The following is a 23,473-nucleotide window of genomic DNA, read 5'->3' as shown; positions in this document are numbered from 1 at the left end:
TATCATCTTGGATGAGGTTATTAATTTATTTAGTGCTGAAACTTTTCACTTATCAATGAATTGTTATTACCTATTAAACCCAATATTTAGAGATTTTCTAATTTATGGTTGAATTTCTTTCACCAGTGAAACTTTAAGTAAAGAGTTTCAACCCCATCCCTCTAGATGTTGTCCTTACTACCTCTCTCGTTAGAGGTTAAGTAAAAGGATCAGCCAAGTTATTACTTAACTTTACATATGACATCGCAATGATTCCATCTTGAATCAATTACCTTACATAATTATGTTTCAAACTTATGTGTTTGGACTTCCCATTATAGGTACCATTATAGGCTCTTGCTGGAGTGGCTTCACTATCACAATGAAGTGAAACAGCCGGTATAGGCTTCGCATAGAATGAGATTTCTAAAAGAAGATCCTTTAATCACTCAGCGTCTTTGCCTGTAGCAGCTAAAGCTATGAACTCAGATTTCATAGTTGAGTGCGTTATGCAAGTTTGTTTCTTAGATCCCCAAGATACAGCTATACCTCGTAGGGTGAATATCCACCCTGTAGTGGACTTGTTGTCTCTTGCACTCGATATCCAACTTGCATCGGTATATCCTTCCAACACTGCTAGAAATTATGAGTAAAATAGTCCTAGTTCCTTGGTTTCTTTAAGATAACCTAAAACTCTACTTATTGCTTTCCAGTGTTCAACACTTGGATTATTCGTAAACCTACTTAGTTTACTCACAGCGTATGCTATATCCGGTCTTGTGCATTGCATTGCATACATAAGACTGCCTATAACACTAACATACTCTAGTTGTACAACTGCTCTTCCACTGTTTTCTTGTAACTTAATACTTGAATTAAATGGGGTCTTTGTCTCTTTAATTTTCAAGTGATTAAATTTATTTATTATTTTCTCAATATAATGAGACTGGCATAATGTGAAACCTCCACTATATTTTTTTAATTTTGATACCTAATATGGTATTAATATGTCCAAGATCCTTCATTTTAAAAACTGAAGAGAGAAACTTTTTTGTTTCAGTTATACCTTCTATTTTATTAATGATTATTAACATATCATCTACATACAAGCATATGATTACAACATAATTATTACATACTTTTGAATATATGCATTTATCAGCAATATTATGTTCAAAACCATAAGACATAACTTTAGAATCAAATTTATCATGCCACTGTTTTGGTGCTTGTTTTAATCCATACAAAGACTTAACAAGTTTACACACTTTTCTTTCATTTCCTGATAGAACAAACTCTTTTGGTTGCTCCATGTAAACCTCCTCATCGAGATCACCATTCAGGAATGTTGTCTTCACGTCCATTTGATGAATATGAAGATGATGTATGGATGCTAGGGCGAATAAGATTCTAATCGATGTTATTCGAGCTACTGGTGAATAAGTGTCAAAATAATCGATTCATTCTTTCTGTCGGAAACCCTTAGCAACTAATCTTGCCTTAAAGGTTTGAATTGTACCATCTGTGTAATATTTTTTTCTTAAATACCCACTTACAACCTATTGATTTAGAACCTAGAGGTAGATTTACCAATTTCCATGTTTAGTTAGATATTATGAAATCCATTTTATCATTAATGGCTTCTTTCTAAAAAGCGAAGTCTCTTGAAGTCATAGCTTCACTAGAGGTTTTAGGTTCATTTTCTATAGTTAAAACCATAGGTATTTTTCTAATCACCTTCTCTCTACCACCCTCAACTAGATGAAAGAGAGTTGCTGAGAGTGTATTTGATCAGGTTCAAGACTCTTTTCTACTCTTGCTCTTTGACTTCTATGAGGTTCACTAGGAGTTTTCTCTTCTATTTGTTTTTCTTTTATAGTTTCCTTAGGAGATTGAATCTCATCATTCTTTTTCTCCGTGAATACAAAATTCTCAAATAACTCTACATCTCTAGGCTCTGTGATTACATTGGAGTCTAAGTCTAGAAGTCTATAGGCCTTACTATGTTGTGCATATCCTACAAGGATGCACTTGATAACTCTTGGTCCTAACTTAGTTCTTTTAGGTTCTGAAGTTCTGCAGTATGCAAGACACCCCCACACTCTAAGATACCCTATGTTTAATTTTTTTTTCTTTCCATATTTCGTATAGAGAGGTCTTGATTTTCTTAGATGGAATTCGGTTTAAAATATGACATGCAGCTAATAGTGCTTTTCCCTATAAGTTTAATGACAACTGTGCTTGTATTAACATTGAGTTGACCATTTCTACTAATGTCCTATTTTTTCTCTCTGCTACACCATTTTGTTGTGGTGTATAAGGTGTTGTGCACTGATGTATTATGTCATGTTCTTCACAATAGTTAGAAAATTCATTAGAGAAATATTCTCCTCCTCGGTCACTACGAATGATTTTAATATTTTTATTTAATTAATTTTCTACTTCAGATTTATAGATTTTGAATGCATTAAATGCTTCATCTTTCGATTTTAACAGATATACATATATATCTTCAACAATCATTTATAAACGTTATAAAGTATCTTTTACCTCCACGGGTAAGAACGCCATTTAGTTCACATATGTCAGTATGCACTAGGTCTAATATTTGCGATGATCTCTTAACGCTAAGGAATGATTTCTTGATTATTTTACACCGTATGCATACTTCACATTTATCTTTGTCACTATCATTGTATGATATTAGGCCGTTCTTAACCATGAGTTTTATGGTATTGTAGCCAATATGGGCTAGTTTACCATGCCATAGCATTATAGACTCAATCATGCAAGCAGAAGAATTCTTTTCATTTAAAGAAAGTTTGATCATCCCATTACAAGTATAACCCTTACCCACAAAGTTTCCATTCTTAGACAAGATCAGCTTGCCTGATTCAAATACAACCCTAATATCAGGTTTGCTTAAGAGATCCCCTAAGACAAGATTCCTCCTTATGTCTGGGACATGCAGTATGTTAGTCAGAATTACCTTCTTTCCAAAGATAAAGAGTAATTTTACGGTTCCTTTGCCTGCAACTTTCGATCGTCCTTCATATCCCATTTGAACCTCTTGACCATTAGTCTCGTCTTCATAGGTTTTGAAGGCAGATTGATCGTTGTATACATGGACTGTGGCACCTGTATCATACCACTAAACAGAAATTTTCTCTTGAACTAGGTTTACTTCTGTGACCATGGTTACGATTTCATCGTTTACTGCATTAGCCTCTTTCTTAAGCTTTTTTCGGTCGCTACAAACTTGGGCGAAATGCCCGGTCTTATCGCAGACATAGCAGGCTCCCTTAGGTTTGCCATTTTTCTTCTTTTGAGTCTTCTTGAATTTCCCTTGATCTTTGTTAGGTTTAAGGGAATCAGCTTTCTCATAAGTATTATTTTGGGATGACCTTTCTACTGCGTTCACCTTGGATGAGGATGCACCATTAGCATCATCCTTTTTGTCTTGGTTACGGGATTCTTCTTTAATACGAAGATGCTTCTAGATTTGTTCCAGGGTGAACTCTTCAGATTTATGCAGTAGTTTCTTCCTGTAGTCTTTCCAGCTCAGAGACAACTTTGTGATTATAGCTTCGACTTGAAAGGATTCAGGAAGATCAATTTTTATGGCTTTTATTTTATTTACAATAAGCTGCAGTTCTTGGATTTGGGCAAGTAGTAGTAGATTGTCTACCATCGTGAAGTCGAAATACCTGGCAATTAGAAATTTTTGTGTACCTTCCTCTTCAGCCTTGTACTTGTATTCCAACGCGCTCTAAATTTCTCTCGCTGATGTGGTCCCCGTGTACAAATCGTACAACCGATCAGAAAGAGCATTGAGGATGTTACCACGACACAACAGTTCATCTTCTTATCGCTTGATCCTAGCAGCAATCTGTTCTGGAGTGTCAGTGTCCTTTGCTTCAGGCAGAGGCTGGAGAGTCGGGTCCACAATGTAGAAGATCTTCAGAGTGGTCAGCAGGAATTTCAGTTTGTCCTGCCATCTAGTGAAATTTGAACCATCGAATCGGTCCAATCGGATCAGATCCTGGTTCATTAATTTGACTGATGCGACACTTTCGGTGTCCATGGAATCACACTTTAAGATTGTTAGGAAGAGATGTTTGGATATACTGAAATATAAAAAATAAATTGGCAATAAAATATTTCACTAGGCTAAATCATATATAAAATACGTTGTCTTTAAAGCGTGATTCGCCCCCTTATTAACTGCTGATGAGTTACAGGCGAATTGCTTCTAGGATAAGACAAGCCTTATCTGGATCCAGCGTGCAGCAATCACGATAGGTCCACTGTGGAACAATATTAACGCAACGGATTTCTTCTTTCTGGCAGACTCAGACGATGAAGATGTTCTAAGTATTTTAGAATGGAGTTATGGATCGTATCTGATTTGAAGGGAGATATGGTGTGTTGAGATAATGAAATCGGACTGAAATGGTCCAGTTTATATAGGCATCAGGTATAGCATCGTTGCTGTGTGGTATTCAATGGTCCAAAACATTTGAAAAACGTTTCTAGCCGTTATCCATTAATCCCAAACGTTTCCGGTCATCAAATCAGAAGATCCGACCGTTGGATGTGCAAAGTGCACCATCTAGCGCTACTACAGCCACTGCAGCCACACTGCCTCACTGCCGACACCCTCGCCCACGCCCGTGCCCTAGCTCGAGCTCGAGCGTGCGCGTGCGTACACACTGGAACACGCAACCCGTGTTTCATCTCCTCCAAAAACTCCAAGTAAGAATACTCTTTACAAATCCACATATAAACTATAAAAGTTTTCTTCACATTTCCGATGTGGGACAAAGCACACACACCACACTTTTTAATTCAAAAAATTCAAAAAGCGTTTCGGCAGGAAAATTCTGAAATTTTGAAAAATTCAAAATTTCATTTTTATTATTTTAAAAACCACTGATTTTTAACAGCCACATCATCTGCCGTCAGCCGTATGCCTTGCAAGTTCTCATTCTTCCCTATAAAAGCATAAAACCCTTCGCCGACTCGTGGCGACTCTCTATGGTGACACGTAGTTCACACGTATGCCATGCTTGCCCACCTCCGCCGCAACGCTTTTGGTGAGCCCCACCACCGCATGCTTGGAGCCTGTGTAAGCATGTGGGCCCAACCCTCCCATGGTGCCAGCCACACTGCCGAGAGACACTATTAAGCCTTTCCCACGTGGGATCATCACACGTGCCGCATGCTTCATTCCAATGAACCCGCCCTTTACATTCAGGTCGAATATTATCTGGAATTCATCTATGTCCGCGTCACGGATATCACGTGCTGGTGGGCCCGCCATGCCAGCATTGTTGATCATTATGTCAAGGTAGCCGTACTTCTCAACCGTAAAATCGACTGCGTGGATGACATCATCCTCAACAGTCACATTGCAGTGGAAGAAGCAGATGTTGGGATCTCCATCAAGCGCCTTACATAATTGACGGTAGAAATTTAATCAATACGTTGAGTCATTGATCTATACCAAATAATAGACTATTCATCATCAGATGGATTGGCAATAATCTAGAAAAAAATCACTAAAGACATTAGCATATCTAATCAATGGCTAAAATTATCTAATTCATACAATTTCTTAATCTTGGCCATCCATCATGGGCCTCATTGCTACCGAAAAACACCCACATACAATCAATGTAAGCCAATCCAAAACCACAAAAGAAAATGGCCAAGTAAAAAAAAAAAAAACCAAATGGCCAAATTAAAAACTAAGAGACAATATGCATAAGGATTTACGTGATCCGACGCGATACCTAATCTATGGGACAACAAACTAGAGTTTTCTTCTTTACTAAAATAAGAGAAACAAAAATACAAGATTTACATCTCCCACCAAATAATAACTAACCACTAAGGAATATCCAAAATGAATAAATGAAATATAATATTTCTCTTTACCCGTTCTCTCTCTCTCTCTCTCTCTCTCTCTCTCTCTCTCTCTCTCTCTCTTTATAGACCATGCCTTACAAGAGAGCATGTATGAAAGTCCTAAAGGAACTAGGCTTCAACTCACATATACGTATGCACACATGAGTGAAAGAGAGAGTAATCTTTCCATGGGAGACTTAAGAACAGAGGGATTGACGTTTTTCAATGAAAGATATTATCTAATAATGTAACATTCTCCTATTTAAAGACTAGTCTCCATAATAGTGCGAAAAATCCTTGCCCTAGTGTCATCGAACACTAGGTAACAAGTCTAAGAGAATTCATGCACTAAACAAACTTCTCACTTATAATAGACTTCGTCAGCATATTTGTTATGTTGTAATCAATGTAAATCTTCTATTTTAAGATTTGATTATCTTCCACTACATCATGAATAAAGTGATACTAAATATCAATGTGCTTAGTTAAAGAATGAAATACTGAATTTTTAACTAAGTATAACATGCTCTAACTATCAAAGTGAATCACCACCACTTTTTATTTAAAATTTAATTATTCTAACAACCTCTTCAACCAAATATCTTCTTCGCATGCTTGTATAGCTAACATATACTCTCTACTTTTATCGTAAATAAGGCCACTACTGATTGCAATCTCAACATCCATCTAACCGTTCCGACGGCTAAAAAGAAAACATAACTTATGGTAAATTTTCTTTTTATTATGATCTCCTGGGCATAATTTATATTTACTAATTTAACCAAATCAAAATTTTAGCCACTACAATTAATAAGTAACCACCTTAGAAGTACCCTTCAAGTAACAAACGATCCACTTTAGAGTAGTCCAATAATCTCTCCCTAAGTTCATCATGTATTTACTAACTGCTTCCACTACTTACACAATGTTTAATCTGGTGCACACCATAGCAAACATGACGCTTCCAGCCATCCATAAATATGGTACTTGAGACATATCTGTCTTCTACACTTCTGTACTGTGACATTGATCTAAAGATAGCTTATAACAAACATGAATGAAGTACTTATTAGGTTAGAATTTTACGTGTTAAAGTTTCGTAGAACTCTTTCAACATAATCCTTTTGGGTTATTCAAACTTTTATATTACTCGTCTCTAAATACAGTCATTCAAAGAATCTGATTAATGACACCTAAATATTTCGTATCAAATTACCTAGCTAAATGAGTAGCTTCTAATGTTGCAAAAGTATCTCTAATAATACCTGTAATCAACTTGTCATACGTATATAATAATAAAATAATGAAGCCACTATTACTATAGTTACAAATATATGCACAATAGTCCACCCCACATCTCTAAAATTCTATGCTCATAATGAATGAATCAAACTACTCATACCAACACCTTGCCAGTTGCTTTAAATCGCAATATAATCTCTTCGGCTAATAAACAAGATTATTCTTGATTTCTTTAATAAAAGGGTTGAGTTATATAAAGTTTTTAATCAAGATTCTCTTGTAAAAATAATTTAGTTTTTACACGCAAATGTTCAACCTCCTTAGTCAAGCATGCAATAAGAATAGTATTCGAGCGCTACGTGCCCAACTTTGAAGTGAGCCATTCATTATGTGGGGCCCAACTTTGAATTGGGTCATTTATTATGTGGGGCCAGCCTTGGATGTGGGTCATTCATCACTTGGTGCCAAACTTCGATGTGAATTGTCCTCTTGCAGGGCCCACCTTAATATGGATTGTCATGTGGGATCCACCATCAATGTTAGTGTCATATGAACCATTCGCCTTGTGAGGCCCAACTTCGATATGGGCTATCCATCATGTGGGGCCCAACTTTAATATGGACCGTCCATCATACTGGGCCTAACTTTGAAGTGGAACATCCATTATGTGGGGCCAACTTTGAATTGGGTCATTCATTATGCGGGCTGGCCTGGGATGTGGGTCATTCATCACTAGGTGCCGAACTTCAATGTGAATTGTCCCCTTGTACGGCCCACCTTAATAGGGATCATCAATCATTTGGGGTCCACCATCAATGTTAGTGTCCCCACATGGGGCCCATCTTCAATATACGCCACCCATCAGATGGAGCAACCCTTGATGTGGATCGTCCATTGAGAGGGCCCCACCTTCAATGTGGGCCATCCGTCATGTGGGGCCCACCTTGGATATGGCCATCCTTTGATGTGGATTGCGTACCATATGGGGCCCGAGCTAAGCTACGAAATTTTTGTATCAGGCTAAAGTTTTTTTTTTTTTTCCATTATCAGTTTCTCCCAGTGTGAATGACTTTATAAACAGTTTGGATGGCATAAAAACATCCAAGGTAGAGCCCATGAAGATTTCAATAGCAGACTCTTCTTTCTTACTCTTTCCTCCTTACAGTCTACTTTCGTTTTAGATCCGCATCATTTTTTTATTGGCATATCCTAAAGTGGGCTCACAAAAGGAATGGACAGGATGAATATCTCACAAAAATAATAGTGGTAGGTAACACTTTGCTTTCCAGCCCAACTGTTCATATTTGACCTAGGCATACGTTTTCAAGTTTTGGTGGGTTGGCATAAACTCTCTTGACAGAGCACCTTTACGGTGTGAATGCATCAAGTTGAATTTTGAGTGTTCCGTGAGCCACGAGAATCCATGTATCTGATATCTTTGGAAAAAACAAAAAGTAGTATTTTATGCCCCTTCTATTACATCATATATATGGACGTTTTTTCTACTTTGCTGGGTCCTGTTATATTTTATTACCTTTAATGGCCACTCTCCCGTGGGAGTGTGCCTAGATATGTTCGTGATTGTCAGAATTGGGATATTTAGAGATTCCAATCGATTAATATGAACCGTTCATACGATTCGGAATTGAGATGGGTAAAAATCTCAAATGGGCCACACCGTATTGATTGAACTCTCACAATTAAAAACTTCTTCAGCCTACAAAAGTTTTGGATGAAGCTGATATTTGTTTTCTTACCTTCATTCAAGTCTGTATGGCCTAATCTCCAGGTTGGATGTCAAATAAAGTTACAGTGGGCCTTAGGAGGCTTTTAATGGTAGACATTCAATCACTACTGTTTTCCCGTGGTGTGGTCCACCTGAGATTTTGATCTGCCTCATTTATAATATAAAATGTTAAAATGATGTGTAAAAATGGATGAACGGTGTGGATAAAACACATAGATCATGGTGGGGCCCACATAGCACCAACCATTAGCCACCTATTAGTGTCAGCGTCACTAGCCAAACCGCGTCTTCTCTTCTTCTGCATCTCTCTGCTTCTCTATCCTCTCTTCCTGACTCATGAAATTCCTTACCATTGCATATTTCTAACCTTTCCAGACCTCTCCCACACATCAAATTCCTCTCTGCTTCCCATCCACACATACCAAAAGGAGAAAGAAATCAGAACAAAAAAAAAAAAAAACAACATGGTCGATTGGCTCGTCTCGACTGCAGTAGAGAAGTTGAACACCATCCTCCAAGGTGAGGTGGCCATGTTGGTAGGTTTCACTGATGAAATTGAAAAGCTTTCCAGCACATTCACCTTAATTCAAGGTGTTCTTGAAGATGCTGAATCCCGGCGTGTGAAGAATGGACTAATCAAGATCTGGTTAGAGAAGGTAAAAGACGTGGCCTACGATGTAGACGACGTACTAGATGAGTGGAAGACAGAAGCTCTTAGATTAGAAGCAGCCAATGAAAGTGATGGGTCCTATTTCATCAAGAAGGTAAGAAGCTTCTTCTCTCGTGTTCCTTTCTTCAATTATGTTGAGTTACGCTACAAATTTGGGAGTAGGATAAAGGAGGTGAGGGATAGATTAGATGACATCGATAAAGAGAAGAGCCAATTGGGTCTTAGAGTATATAGTGGGGAGAGTGCGAGAGAGGATCGTGAAGTGAGGCAGAGCGAGATAAGGGAGCGAGAGACAGGCTCCCAACTAGACCGATCGTCGATTGTAGGTAGAGAAGTTGAAAAAGATGAAGTCATAGACTTGCTGCTGCAGGAGGTAAATGATCAGGTGCCCATCGTTATTTCTATCATTGGAATGGGGGGCTTGGGGAAGACTACCCTTGCTCAGCTCGCCTACAACGATGACAAAGTCAAGATGCATTTTGAACTGAGAATGTGGGTGTGTGTTTCAGACGATTTCGATGTGAAACGGATTACAAAATCAATCATAGAATCTGCAACCGGGTCTAGTTGTGCACATCTGGACCTGGACCCATTGCAAAATCGCCTCCATAAAATGTTGCTTGCAAAGCGATTCTTGCTTGTGCTCGATGATATTTGGAGTGAAGATGGTGAGAAGTGGGATAAACTTAGACTTCCCTTCCAGCCGGAGCATTAGGGACTCGAATTGTTATAACCACTCGCAGTGAAAGGGTTGCATTGGCGATGGGAAACGCTCACATATGTAATCTGGCCGTCTTACCCGATGATGATTGCTGGTTATTGTTCAGGCGTAAAGCACTTGAGCATTGGAGTGCAGAAGAGCATTTAGAGTTGGAAGAGACTGGTAGGAAAATTGTAAAGAAGTGTGGAGGGGTGCCCCTCGCAGCAAAGACAATAGGAGGTGCCATGCCCCTGAGAAGAACGAGAAGGGAGTGGGAGCTTGTCTTGGAAAGAGACATATGGAATTCACATGATGTCTTACAAGGCATTTTACCAGCATTGTTACTAAGCTACCATGACTTGCCTCTGGCTCTGAAGCAATGCTTTGCATATTTCTCCATCTTCCCAAAAGATTGGCGGATAGAGAAGGATATGATAGTCAAGCTATGGGTGGCACAAGGTTTCATCCGCTCCGAAAGAAGTAGAGATATGGAGGAAATTGGTGGGCTGTATTTTGATGATTTCCTAAGACGCTCGTTGCTCAAAGATGCAGAACTGGACCGTGACAAGAACATATTCAGGTGCAAGATGCATGATTTAGCTCATGATCTTGCGCAATCTGTTGCAGGAAGCGACTGTTCACTGGTGGAGATCATAAAACAATCCCCGTTGAACCTAACTGATGTCTGCCATTCTTTTTTAATTGTCAGTGATAAAGCTGGTAATGAAGCAGATAGAGTGACTTCCATTTCTGCCACCTTGCACAAGGCCCACAAGCTGCGAACGTTGTTACTACGAAATGACTCAAGAATCTCCGGGGTGCCACACAATTTATTTGATCATTTGAGATGCCTTTGGGCATTGGACTTGAGTGGGTCTAAGATGAAGGAGTTGCCTCGAACAGTAGGAAAATTGAAGCACTTGAGATATCTTAATTTATCTCACACATACATAGCAGAATAACCAGGGGAGGTGACTGATTGTGGAAATTTACAGACCTTGAGACTCGATCAATGTACTCGGCTAAAAAAACTGCCTAGACAGATGGGAAAAATGATTAGCCTGAGACATCTAGAATTGGATTCTTGTCTCTCTCTGAGTTTCATACCTCAAGGGATAGGGAGACTAACCAGCCTTCGGACGTTAAAAAGGTTCATTGTGGGGGGTGGCAATGAAGGATGTAAATGGGGAGAACTGAAACATCTCAATCATCTTCAAGGAAGACTTCGAATTATAGACTTCGAAAAAGTCAGGAGCAGGGACGAAGCTAGGGAGGCAGAACTGTATAAGAAGCAGCACCTTCATAAGCTAATCTTGATTTATAAGTATGAAGGAAATGAACTGTTGGATGATGAAGTGAAGAGAATGGACGATGTGCTTGAGATCCTCCAGCCCCACACAAACTTGAAAGAGTTGGAAATATGGTATTACAAAGGCTCGAAGCTTCCCAAATGGATACAGGATCCTGTGTTCTCTAATCTAGTCAAGGTGAAACTCTTGTTTTGTGATTAGTGTAAACAATTGCCAGGTCTTGGGAAACTACCATACCTTAAATACCTTGAAATTAGGGGAATGAAAGAGGTGAGAAAGGTGGGTGGTTTGTTTTGTGGGGATGATAACAATGACAGAAGTGGTGGTGGTGGTGTCTCATTCCCAAAGCTGGAGACCCTCTTCTTCGAAGACATGCCAAATTGGGAGGAGTGGGAATTGAGAGGTGGAGATGGAGAGGTTATGCCATCTCTCCTCCTATTACAAATATCTGAATGCCGAAAGCTGAAGGAGTTGCCGAGCAACCTTCCACCACTCCTCCAGAAGCTGAGTTTAAGCATAGGTAACGATGGATTGCCATCGGGTGGGCCCTTACCTGTCCTCCCCAACCTTAAGCATTTGGTGATTTGGAACTGTCCTGAGCTGACATTGTTGCCTTGTGGTTGGTTGGGACAACTCAAAGCTCTCCAAACTCTGGAAATTGAGAAGTGTCGAAGGTTGGGGTCTCTACCAGAGTAGCAGCAACTCCTCACCATGCTTCAACATTTGAAGATAGAGAGTAGTCCTCTCTTAAAAGAGTGCTACAGAGTTGGAGGAGAAGATCGCAACAAGATTGCCCACATCCCCAACATCAGCATTCTTCCATGAGGAAATCAGAGAAGATCGCGACAAGATTGCCCACATCCCCAATATCAGCATTCTTTCATAAGGAAATCAACGACAGCTTTTCTTTTGCTTTTGTTTCTAGGAATTGTATTACTTCTGTGAGTGACTCCTCTAGTTTTTTTTTTTTTCTTAATACATGTCAATCAAAAGATGTTTATCAAATGTTGATTGCCTTTTTATTTGTAACAAATGAACCCAACAGATCCAGCGTTGTGGGTGAGACACTGATCCTGGGGCCCACCTCGATCTATACATTATATATCTACGTCATCCATCCATTTTGCCAGATCATTCGCGTCAGCCCAAAGATGAAGAAGATACAATTTTCAGGTGAACCACACTACAAGAAGCAATGTGAATAACCATTAAAACAAATTGTGAGCTACAAAAGTTTTGGATCAAGCTGATATTTGTGTCTTCCCTAGTTCGTGCCGCCTTATTAACAGGTTGGATTTCAAATAAAAATTACAATGGACCCTAGGAATTTTTTAGTGGTAGGCGTTCAATGACCACTGCTTCTTGTGGTGTGGTCCATGTGAGATTTGTATCTGCTTCATTTGTTGATACATGCCATAAAATGATCTGGCAAAACAGATGGACGAAATAAATATACAACACATACATCGAGATGAGCGCCACGGTTAGTTTCCCACCCACATAGCTGGATCCAGGGTTGCAGTTAAGTCACATCCCTTCCACAGAACCTTGTTTGTTGTCTTGGAGGTCAGGTTCTTTGCCCCCCTCCATCTTGTGTAATTTTTCTTTTTTATTAATACGGCTTATGATGCTACTGTCCACATTCACACACACACACACACACACACACACACACACACACACACACACACACAAAATCTGACAGCGTGGATGTAAGACACATACATTACGGTTGGCCTACAGTCAGGGATCCAATCCCAGTTTCGTTGCTTTGAGTCTACACTTTTCACTAGGTTGGTAACTCGGCTCGAGTCAATGCTAATGTGCTGAGTTGGCTCACTGATTCATTAGTCCTAATGTTTTGTTTTCCTGGCACAATGCAAATCCCAACCAAGCTCATAGGTACAAGTTCCAATCTATCTATGATGTGGGTGGCACTATTTTGATGTCTTGGCTCATGAATCAGGTGGAAAATAAATAAAAAAAATCCCCTTGATCCAAACCTTTCATGACCCACCATAAGTTTTTAACGGTCCTCTTGATCCATAAGCATATGACATTCCAACCTGCTGATAAAGTTCATAAATCCTACACCAAGGAATATAAATAAAAAAATCCCCTTGATCCAAACCTTTCATGGCCCACCATAAGTTTTTAACAGTCCTCTTGATCCATAAGCATATGACATTCCAACCTGCTGATAAAGTTCATAAATCCTACAGTACCAAGGAATATAATTGATCCATAAGCATATGACATTCCTACGATGATCCAAACCATACATTCCATCTGAACCATCGCTGATTTTTGAATTTTGGTCTCTTCATATTCATCATCCGGGAAATGTTTAGGATCGTCCAAAAAGGAAGGCTTTTTAGTGGCCCACTCAAAATTGTATCTATCTCAAACGAGCGGTTATAATCTCGCACACGCATGACAAGTGATTTGTATTTAAGTATAATTTTATGAAGAAAGTGAATACCCCATTTCGACTCGATCGCGTGGAAAAAGTTTAGACGCCGTTATCTAGCATTCCCGGGTTCGAAATGTGGTGAGAGGGGAAGATGAGAGAAAGAGGTGAGAGGTATTTTAAAATACCTCGTGTTTTGTTTTTTAGCCTCGTTCAATACTGACCCCGCTCTTTCGAAGTTTGGAGGAAGGTGAGCATGAAGAACACTAATGCACTTTAATCAGAGCCGCTCATCTGACTCAAAGAACCCGTCGCCTGGAGAGATTGATCTGATTTTATTCTAGGTGTTGTTCATGGTGGGCCTAACCTATTGGACGGGTTGGATGTTACATTGGCATGACATGCTGGCAACTTTGCACTCGTTGGATGTGAACCATTGAACATTTAACCTTTTATCATCCAGTGTCCATTTGTAGGTTGGATGTGGACCATTGGACGTTTAACCGATCAAATGAACGCTTTCAATCTGCCCGTGCACTGAATTGTTATACCTTGGGATCATGTACCATACACGTGGCACATTTTGATGATGATCGGAACTATACATCTGTTGGGAGCCACCACTTATGGGCCTTTACTAAATAGTTATTTTGCTTGGAGTCTCCTAGACATCTATTAAAATGATCCTATCTCAGTCAATCTGAGCCATTGTAAGCTCTCATGCTGAAGCATATATTTGTAGGTCATGAATTATAGTTTTAAGATTGTCCCAAGTGGGAATTGTAGATTGTGGACCACTTGATAAGGTAATCACAAAGAGGAATCAAATAAGGTAATCACAATCATACAAGCAAATTCATCAGGGACGCGGATTGCATCCTACCCCCACCCGGTAATCCGTCTAGGCAGGGATCTGTGGGGCCCACCATGATGTAGGTGTTTTATCCATGTTGTTCACCATTTTTCTCAGATAATTTTAATGTATGATCTTAAAAATGAGGCAGGTACAAGTGTTAAGTGGACCACAAAGTGGGGATTGAATGTCCACCATTAAAAACTTCTTGGGAGCTGGAGAAGTTTCAGATCAAGCTATATTTGTGTTTTCATTTCATCCACGTCAAAATGACCTTATGAATAGGTTGGATGGTAAAAAAAATAATCACGGTGCCCTTAGAAAAGTTTCAACGGTGGGTGTCATTATCACTAAGCTTCCTTTGGTGTGGTCCATTGGAACTGTGGACCTGCTTCATTTTTAGGATCATACCTTATAATGATATCAGAAAAACGATTAATGGTGTGGATAAAACACTTACATCACAGTGAGCCCCACAGAGCCCTGTCCAAACAGATTACAATCCACATCCATCCAATAGACAACACCTAATTTGGGTAAAAAATTTACTATAAATAACAAAATTTATAAGAGATGGAAAGAGCTTACCCATCATAGCCCGAAAAAAACCCCAGCTTTTCTTCTCCCTTTGCTCCCCAAAGCTCTATACACATTTTCCACTACCCTAATTTTCGATTACAAATCCTTTTAAAGAATTAAAACTAGATTAAGAAATAAATCCTGCAGTTCCGTAACACTGTGTAAGTCGGTCGATAGAAGCTTCGATCATATCGAATGCCATCGACATCTAATAATAGGATCAAAGTCACCTTCGATCATATCGATTTAGACTTAGAAATTGTCTAGCTAGTAAAGGCTAAAAATCAAAATTTTCTCGTTGAGAACGAGTAGTTGTTAATAAGATCGAGTAATTTGTCGATGCCATCGACAAACCCGGTTACAAACAATTTTAAGACATTAGACAATAGGTCTTACTCTATAGGCGTGGCATGTTTACAAGTATTCTAAAATACCTCATTTTTAGCCGTCCAATTTGGACCTTATTGGTTAAGATCCCATTGCTTTCAAGAAACCAATGATTTATGTTGCAATGGATGGGATTGGAATGACATGTTTGTAGGAAACAGCACATAAACCTATAATGCCCAGTTGGACTAAAATGAATTAAGCTCAAGCCCAATCCACAAATGGTTGTGCCATGCATGCTAGGCCCAAACCGGAACCGTGGTTAGGCTTGTAGCTAAGCGTACATGGCCCACCATAAGTTTTTAACGGTCCTCTTGATCCATAAGCATATGACATTCCTACGATGATCCAAACCATACATTCCATGGGGACCACCACTTATTAGCCATCGGTAAATGGTTACTTTGATTGGGCCATTCTAAATCTCTAATAAAACAATCTTTTCTCACTAAATCTGAACCATCGCTGATTTTTGAAATTTTGGTCTCTTCATATTCATCATCCGGGATATGTTTTGGATCGTCCAAAAAGGAAGGCTTTGTAGTGGCCCACTCAATATTGTATCTATCTCAAACGAGTGGTTATAATCTGCTACACGCATGACACGAGCAGTAAAGAGATATTGTCACCGTGAGTGATTTGTATTTACGTATAATTCTATGGAGAGAATGAATACCGCATTTCGACTCGATCGCATGGAAAAAGTTAAACTCCTTTATCAAGCGTTCCTGGGTTCGAAGTGTGGTAAGAGAACAGAAGATGAGGAGAAGATGAGAGGTATTTCAAAATACCTCGGAAGTTTGGAGGAAGGTGAACATGAAGAACACTAATGCACTTTAATCATAATCAGAGCCGCTCATCTGATTCAAAGAACACTTCGCCTGGAGAGATTGATATGATTTTGATCCAGGTGTTGTTCATGGTGGGCCTAACCTATTGGACGGGTTGGATGTTACATTGGCATGACATGCTGGCAACTTTGCACTCGTTGGATGTGAACCATTGAACGTTTAATCTTTTATCATCTAGTGTCCATTTGAAGGTTGGATGTGGACCATTGGACGTTTAACCGATCAAATGAACGGTTTCAATCTGCCGGTGCACTGAATTGTTATGCATGTACCATACACGTGGCACATTTTGATGATGATTGGAACTATACATCCGGTGGGGGCACCACTTACGGGCCTTTACTAAATAGTTATTTTGATTGGACTCTCCTAAACATCTATTAAAATGATACTATCTCAGTCAATCTGAGCCATTGCAAGGGTGTGTACTGACATGCCTGGTGTCTGTACTAACAAGCTAACCAAAAAAAAAACAAAACAAAGCTCGTCTTGAAGCATATATTTGTAGGTCATGAATTATAGTTTTAAAATTGTTCAAAGTGAAAATCGTAGAATGTAGACCACTTTATATTTTTTTTTATCATTTGAGTGGTCTTGTTGGGACTCATGAAAGCACACAAAAAAAAAGAAAAAAGAAGATAATACAATCACACAAATAAATCCAATAAAGAACACTTTAATTTAGGTGAAAAAAATTCTTTTATATATATATATATATAACAACACAAAGCAGTAGCAAAATCTACTATAAATAACAAAATTTATAAGAGATGGAAAGATCTTATTGATCATAGCCCCAAAAAAACCCTAGCTTTTCTTCTCCCTTTGCTCCCCAAAGCTCTAGACATATGTTCCCCTACCATAATTTTCAATTACAAACCCTTTTAAAGAGTTAAAATTGGATTAGGAAACAAATCCTGCAATTCCGTAAAACTGTGTATATCGGTCGATGGAAGCTTCGATTATATTGAATGCCATCGACATCTGTCCATGGAATCAAAACCACCTTTGATCATATCGATTTGGACTTAGAAACTGTCCGACGTGTAAAGGCCAAAAATCAAAATTTTCTCAATAAGATCGAGTGGTTGTTGATAGGAACGAGTAGTTTGTCAATGTCATCGACAGACCCTGTAACAAACGGATTTTAAACGTCAGACAACATGTCTTACGCTACTGTAGGCATGGCATGTGTGAACGCTGGGAGATCGGCGCCCACGCTTTAGGCGAACTGCTTTTGTCTTTTTTGACTGTGTGGGGAGTGTGACTTTGATTGTAAGTTTGGAGTCGCCGCTAGCCACTTAATCTCAAAATCCCGCAGTCGGCTAGAACCCACAAAATATGTAAGGCTAGAGAAATCTGAAGATCCTCTTACCTTAAATTAACTCCTGGTCTGCGATCTAGGATTTTGAGTAAGGGACTTCGGTCACAAAGAATGAAGGTGTTAGACACTCTCTTTGCCTGTATAAATGTACGATCTCTACTTGGTGTAGTAAGAAATCTCAAGGGATGTATGATATGGTCGGAGTAGGACTAGGCACAAGCGGGTTTCTTATGCGGTAAGATTCGGAATTTCGGCAAGCCACAAAGTATACGTCCGGAGATGTGTCTAGAGAGGTGGATGTGATGATGCTTACGTAAAAGTAAAGAAAAATGGACTAGATCACTAGGAGTTTTTGATGTGACAGGATCCGATGTACGACAAGTCACAAAGCACACTCGCAAGCGATCTAGAGAAGCAGGGGGGTTGAGGAGGGTGGAGATGTTATGATGAATGCTTGAACAGAAAAAATGATATGATCTTTGGCTTGATCTTGAGTTAGCTAGAACATGGACTACACCATGATCAATCCGGACTAGACTATGGGGTTGAAATGGTTGGGAGGAAGCTAAGGGGTAGCTGAAAAATCAGATCTTAGAGGCTTTGGACCTCCTTCTCACCCTCTCTCTCTCTCTCTCTCTCTCTCTCTCTCTCTCTCTCTCTCTCTCTCTCTCTGGAATGAGATCTTCTTTCTTGGATTGTCGTTGTTTGAAATGTGAAGAAGAGAGGGCTATTTATAGCCTTTAGGAATGACATTGTGGTAATTGTTGGGTTTGTGAAGGGCAAAAGCTGCTGACATGACAGCTTGGGATTAGTTGAGGAGAGAGAAATGCCATGTGGTATGCTCTTATGAGCTCTTGGGGGTAGGTAAAACGGTAAATAGGGTGAACTACAAGGGTAATTCCATATGAAAGTTGACTTTAGGACAGGGGATAGCTGTGTACCCAAAGGGGACACTTGTCGGATAAGGAGTGACAGTCAGATTACAGCCCGCTGTAGTCCGACTACCACCGGGCTGGGTTTGGTCCGGGCTCTGGTCAGTGGGCTTTCTTTGGTGCTTTGACTCGACCCAAAGTCTTTTTTCAGGATTTCGGCTCAGAATGGTTGGGTGTACTTTTGAGGTGGGCTGATTTGCACATACACTCTGGCTTGGGTGATGGTTTAGGGTTTAAGCTAGGGTTAGGTAGGGTTATGGTTCAGGCAGGGTTTTGGGCTAGGGTTAGGCTAGGTTTAGGGTTTAGGCTGCGGTCATGGTTCGAATTGGGATTAGGGTTTGGTTTAGGGTGCGGTCAGGGTTTCTGAATTGTTTTAGTTCTCTCGAGATGCTAGCCTGGGTGGGGTATCTACAGATGCCCCTCTTTGGCCGAAGTTGGAGCAACCGAGTGCCAAAGCGAGTGGACACCCCACCCTTCTGGTCAGAAAAGGGTAGTGGTTCGAATTTGTTGTCTGTCATTGTATTGTTGTCAGTTGACTGTTTGGAAAAGAGATAACTTGCACATATCATGAGGGTTGAGGAAAACATTATGATTGTCCCTGTGCGTTCTGTGGCATCACGGGCCATGAATCACAACCCTTTCATGTCAGATTCTTAATAACATTAGAGGGTAAGTCTGAAAAGTAGGGCCTCTGCACGTTGATGGAGCTTTACGAGGATTCTCGTACTGTTTGGATCTGTCGTTTCCTTTGCTACGTAATCACCTTAGGAGTATTCGTTCTGTTTGATCGTCAATGTGGTTAGCTACCCTGCGCGTTAATGCGGTCTTATGGGAAACTCACTATGCCGACTTGGACTCAATCAAACTTTTCGAATGTCCCAAACTAGGCATGTGCGGGTACTCTTTTGCCTTGGAGTCGGCTGATTTTGATACTTTGGTTACAACGGATTGTCTTCAATTTGAGTTTGATTATTCTGTTCAGATATAGATCAAATCACTTTCATTTGCATTCGACTTATATGACTGTCTAGATATGAAGATTAGGCCAATCGTACTTGTATCATATACGGATTCGATCATCATTTGGGGAGACCGGAAGGGATCAAATCTTATTTTGCTGTTTGCATTGACTACAACTAGAGAATACGGAAGATTCCTCAATGTACTGCGCGCCGTGTGCATTTTTCAAAAATTTTTGTTCAAAAACTATTCTCTTTAGAACTAGATTCCGCAAGGATTTTATTGAAAGTATTTTTTTAATTTTTTGAAAAATATCTGTTCGATCTCGTGGGTGGGCGTCATCGTTCGGTTTTTATTGTACAAGTTACACAGTCACGTTGCCCCCACTAATGAGCTAATGGGGCTAACAACATTTATTGGAGATATTTTTTAAGATTTTTTGAAACATCCGTCCGATCTCGCGAGAGGGCGTCGTCGTCCGACTTTTATCTGCAGTTTGATTAAACAGCTGCGTTGCCTCCACTAATAAATTAATGGGGCTTTAAACATGATTTTTTTTGCATTTTTTGTATTTTTCTCTTTCTTATTTTTTTTTGTATTTTCTAGCAATTTATTCTCTCATTTACCAAGATTCCCAATTTCTCGCAAGATATTGGGGTCTTCTCATGACAAGGATCCATTTTTCTCCTTTTCTGGCTTTTGTCCACTGGTTCCGGAGGTGATTCGGTCATCCCATCTATTCAAGGGGGACAGGCGTGCTGTCCCACGCGAATCTGATGGTGGGCAGTAGTCCGTCTACCGCCTGGCACCCATTTGTCCGATGGTCCAGCGCTAGCGCTGGTCCAAGCACGGTGCCTCCTCCCCTATTTCAGTTCTTCCTCCAATCTGTCTAGGGACGCCATTGTTGCTCCCTGGAAGCTCCTTTGTGGTGGATTTTTGCTCTTTTGAAGTCTTTTTCTTGCTCTACTTCCTTCATCCTTCTTCTAGGTGACTGATTGCTCACTGGGCTGATTTTTATTTGTCTATTTGCTGGGTCATGCTTGTCGAGTATTTGGAAGGCCCATTTGTGGCTTTGGATCTTCTTCTTGGACACAGGAGAGTTGTGATCGGGACCTTGGATCGCGTTGCTTGGATTTCCAGCCATTGGATCTTGCTGAAAAATTTTATTTTTAACTGGCTAGATATATTTTTGTGGTTTTGTTAGAGTGGGGTATGATAAGAAGGGGACCCCACTCTTTTTGTGCATGACCATTTTTTTTTTTTTTTGCTTTTCTGTGTTTTGATTTTTTATTTTTATGTTGGAGACAATCTAGACCGTAGGATGGTGGGCCGCGATGGTTGATTCGGGGTCCACTTGAGTGTTCCGATAGCATAGATCTTGATGGTGGGCCATCATATGTGGAGTGGATCGCACTCTCCGGTATGATTTTTGGCCATGTGTGGATTGGATTTCTCAAGTGGGCCCGGGATCATGGATTTGGAAACATGGGCCTGTTTTGGACATGTGGGCCTAAGACAATGGGCCTTGAAGTTGGGCTTGGGAGGTGGGCCTTGTCTTGGATATGTGGGCCTAAGTCAATGGGCTTTGAATTTTGGACTTTTGGGGTGGGCCTTAAGATGGGCCTTTGAATGGGCTTTGAACAATGGGCCCAGGCCTCACCGAAGATGGTGAAACCCTTACGGTAGGGCCCATCTTGATGCATGTATAATACATCCACACTGTCTATCTGTTTTCCCAGATCACTCAGGGCCATGGACGTAAAAATAAATCATATCCAAATCTCAGGACTATAAGAAAGTGATTAAATGACCACCATTAAAAACTTCCTATGGTCCACCCTAGTAATGTTTCCGTAACGTTGGTCAGCCATCCAACCTGCGGATAAAGTTCAAAAAACCTACACCAAGGAAAATAAATAAAAAAATCCCTTGATCCAAACCTTTCATGGCCCACCATAAGTTTTTAACGGTCCTCTTGATCCATAAGCATATGACATTCCTGCGATGATCCAAACCATACATTCCATGGGGACCACCACTTATTAGCCTTCAGTAAATGGTTACTTTGATTGGACCATTCTAAATCTCTAATAAAACTATCTTTTCTCACTAAATCTGAGCCATCGCTGATTTTTGAATTTTGGTCTCTTCATATTCATCATCCGGGATATGTTTAGGATCGTCCAAAAAGGAAGGCTTTTTAGTGGCCCACTCAATATTGTATCTATCTCATACGAGCGGTCATAATCTGCTACACGCATGACACGAGCAGTAATGAGATATTGTCATCATAAGTGATTTATATTTAAGTAAAATTATATGGAGAAGATGGTCACCGTATTTCGACTCGATGGCGTGGAAAAGGTTAAATGCCGTTGTCAAGCGTTCACGGGTTCGAAGTGTGGTAAGCGGAGAGAAGAAGAGGAGAAATAAGAGGTATTTTAAAATACCTCGGTTTTTTTTTTTTGCCATCCGATTTTTTTGAGTACCACCGGATGAATGGTCCAGATCGCTTGAATACTAGCCCCAGTTCTTTCGAAGTTTGGAGGAAGTGAACATGAAGAACACTAATGCACTTTTATCATAATCAGAGCCGCTCATCTGATTCAAAGAACACTTCGCCTGGAGAGATTGATATGATTTTGATCCAGGTGTTGTCATGGTGGGCCTAACCTATTGGACGGGTTGGATGTTACATTGGCATGACATGCTGGCAACTTTGCACTCGTTGGATGTGAACCATTGAACGTTTAATCTTTTATCATCTAGTGTCCATTTGTAGGTTGGATGTGGACCATTGGACGTTTAACCGATCAAATGAATGGTTTCAATCTGGCAGTGCACTGAACTGTTATGCCTTGGGATCATGTACCATACACGTAGCACATTTTGATGATGATTGGAACTATACATCCGGTGGGGGCCACCACTTAGGGGCCTTTACTAAATAGTTATTTTGATTGGACTCTCCTAAACATCTATTAAAAATGATCCTATCTCAGTCAATCTGAGCCATTGCAAGCTCGTCTTACACCCAGATCCTTACTCTTGCTCGGGTGGTAGACTCTCAGGAATTTCAACACCCGGTCAAGGGTTCGAGTATCTATAGGTGGTGAAATTCCACTAGCGTGAGGGTGTGAGGTGTGCGTGTGCGTGTGTTAAAAAAAAAAGAAAGAAGAAGGTGGGTCATGCTATAGAAAACAATGAACAACCACACAAAAGCTTACAAATTCAGGTGGTGACCCACATGATGTTGGATCAACCTTACACCAAGGTGGGCTGACAATGGAAGGATGAACGTGATGGACCGTAGGATGGTGGGCCACGATGGTTAATTTGGGGTCTACTTGAGTGTTCCGATAGCATAGATCTTGATGGTGGGCCATCATTTGTGGAGTGGATCACACTCTCCGGTATGATTTTTGGTCATGTGTGGATTGGATTTCTCAAGTGAGCCCGGGATCATGGATTTGGAAACATGGGCCTGTTTTGCACATGTGGGCCTAAGACAATGGGCCTTAAAGTTGGGCTTGGGAGGTAGGCCTTGTCTTGGATATGTGGGCCTAGGTCAATGGGCTTGAGGACATGGGCCTTCAACAATGGGCTTTGACTTTTGGAC

At 40.2% G+C, this 23,473-nt stretch overlaps 2 protein-coding genes across 2 annotated transcripts; one reads left to right on the top strand and one right to left on the bottom strand.

Moving 5' to 3' along the window:
• Window positions 1-4,896: 4,896 nt before the first annotated feature.
• LOC131251866 ((+)-borneol dehydrogenase 2-like) lies at window positions 4,897-5,440 on the bottom strand (the record flags this gene model as incomplete). Its single annotated transcript, XM_058252860.1, is given in 2 exon segments — window positions 4,897-4,993; window positions 4,995-5,440. Coding segments are annotated over 2 exon segments (543 nt in total), but the record flags the coding sequence as incomplete, so codon positions are not given.
• Window positions 5,441-8,633: 3,193 nt separating this feature from the next.
• On the top strand, window positions 8,634-12,131 carry LOC131250793 (putative disease resistance protein RGA3). Its single transcript, XM_058251110.1, has one exon. The coding sequence runs from the start codon at window positions 9,343-9,345 to the stop codon at window positions 10,261-10,263; it is 921 nt and encodes a 306-aa protein (XP_058107093.1). The 5' UTR covers window positions 8,634-9,342; the 3' UTR covers window positions 10,264-12,131.
• The last annotated feature ends 11,342 nt before the right edge of the window (window positions 12,132-23,473 follow it).

The sequence above is a fragment of the Magnolia sinica genome, chromosome 7 (assembly GCF_029962835.1).
Source record: "Magnolia sinica isolate HGM2019 chromosome 7, MsV1, whole genome shotgun sequence".
NCBI lineage: Eukaryota > Viridiplantae > Streptophyta > Magnoliopsida > Magnoliales > Magnoliaceae > Magnolia > Magnolia sinica.
This window is presented reverse-complemented; position numbering and strand designations above follow the sequence as displayed.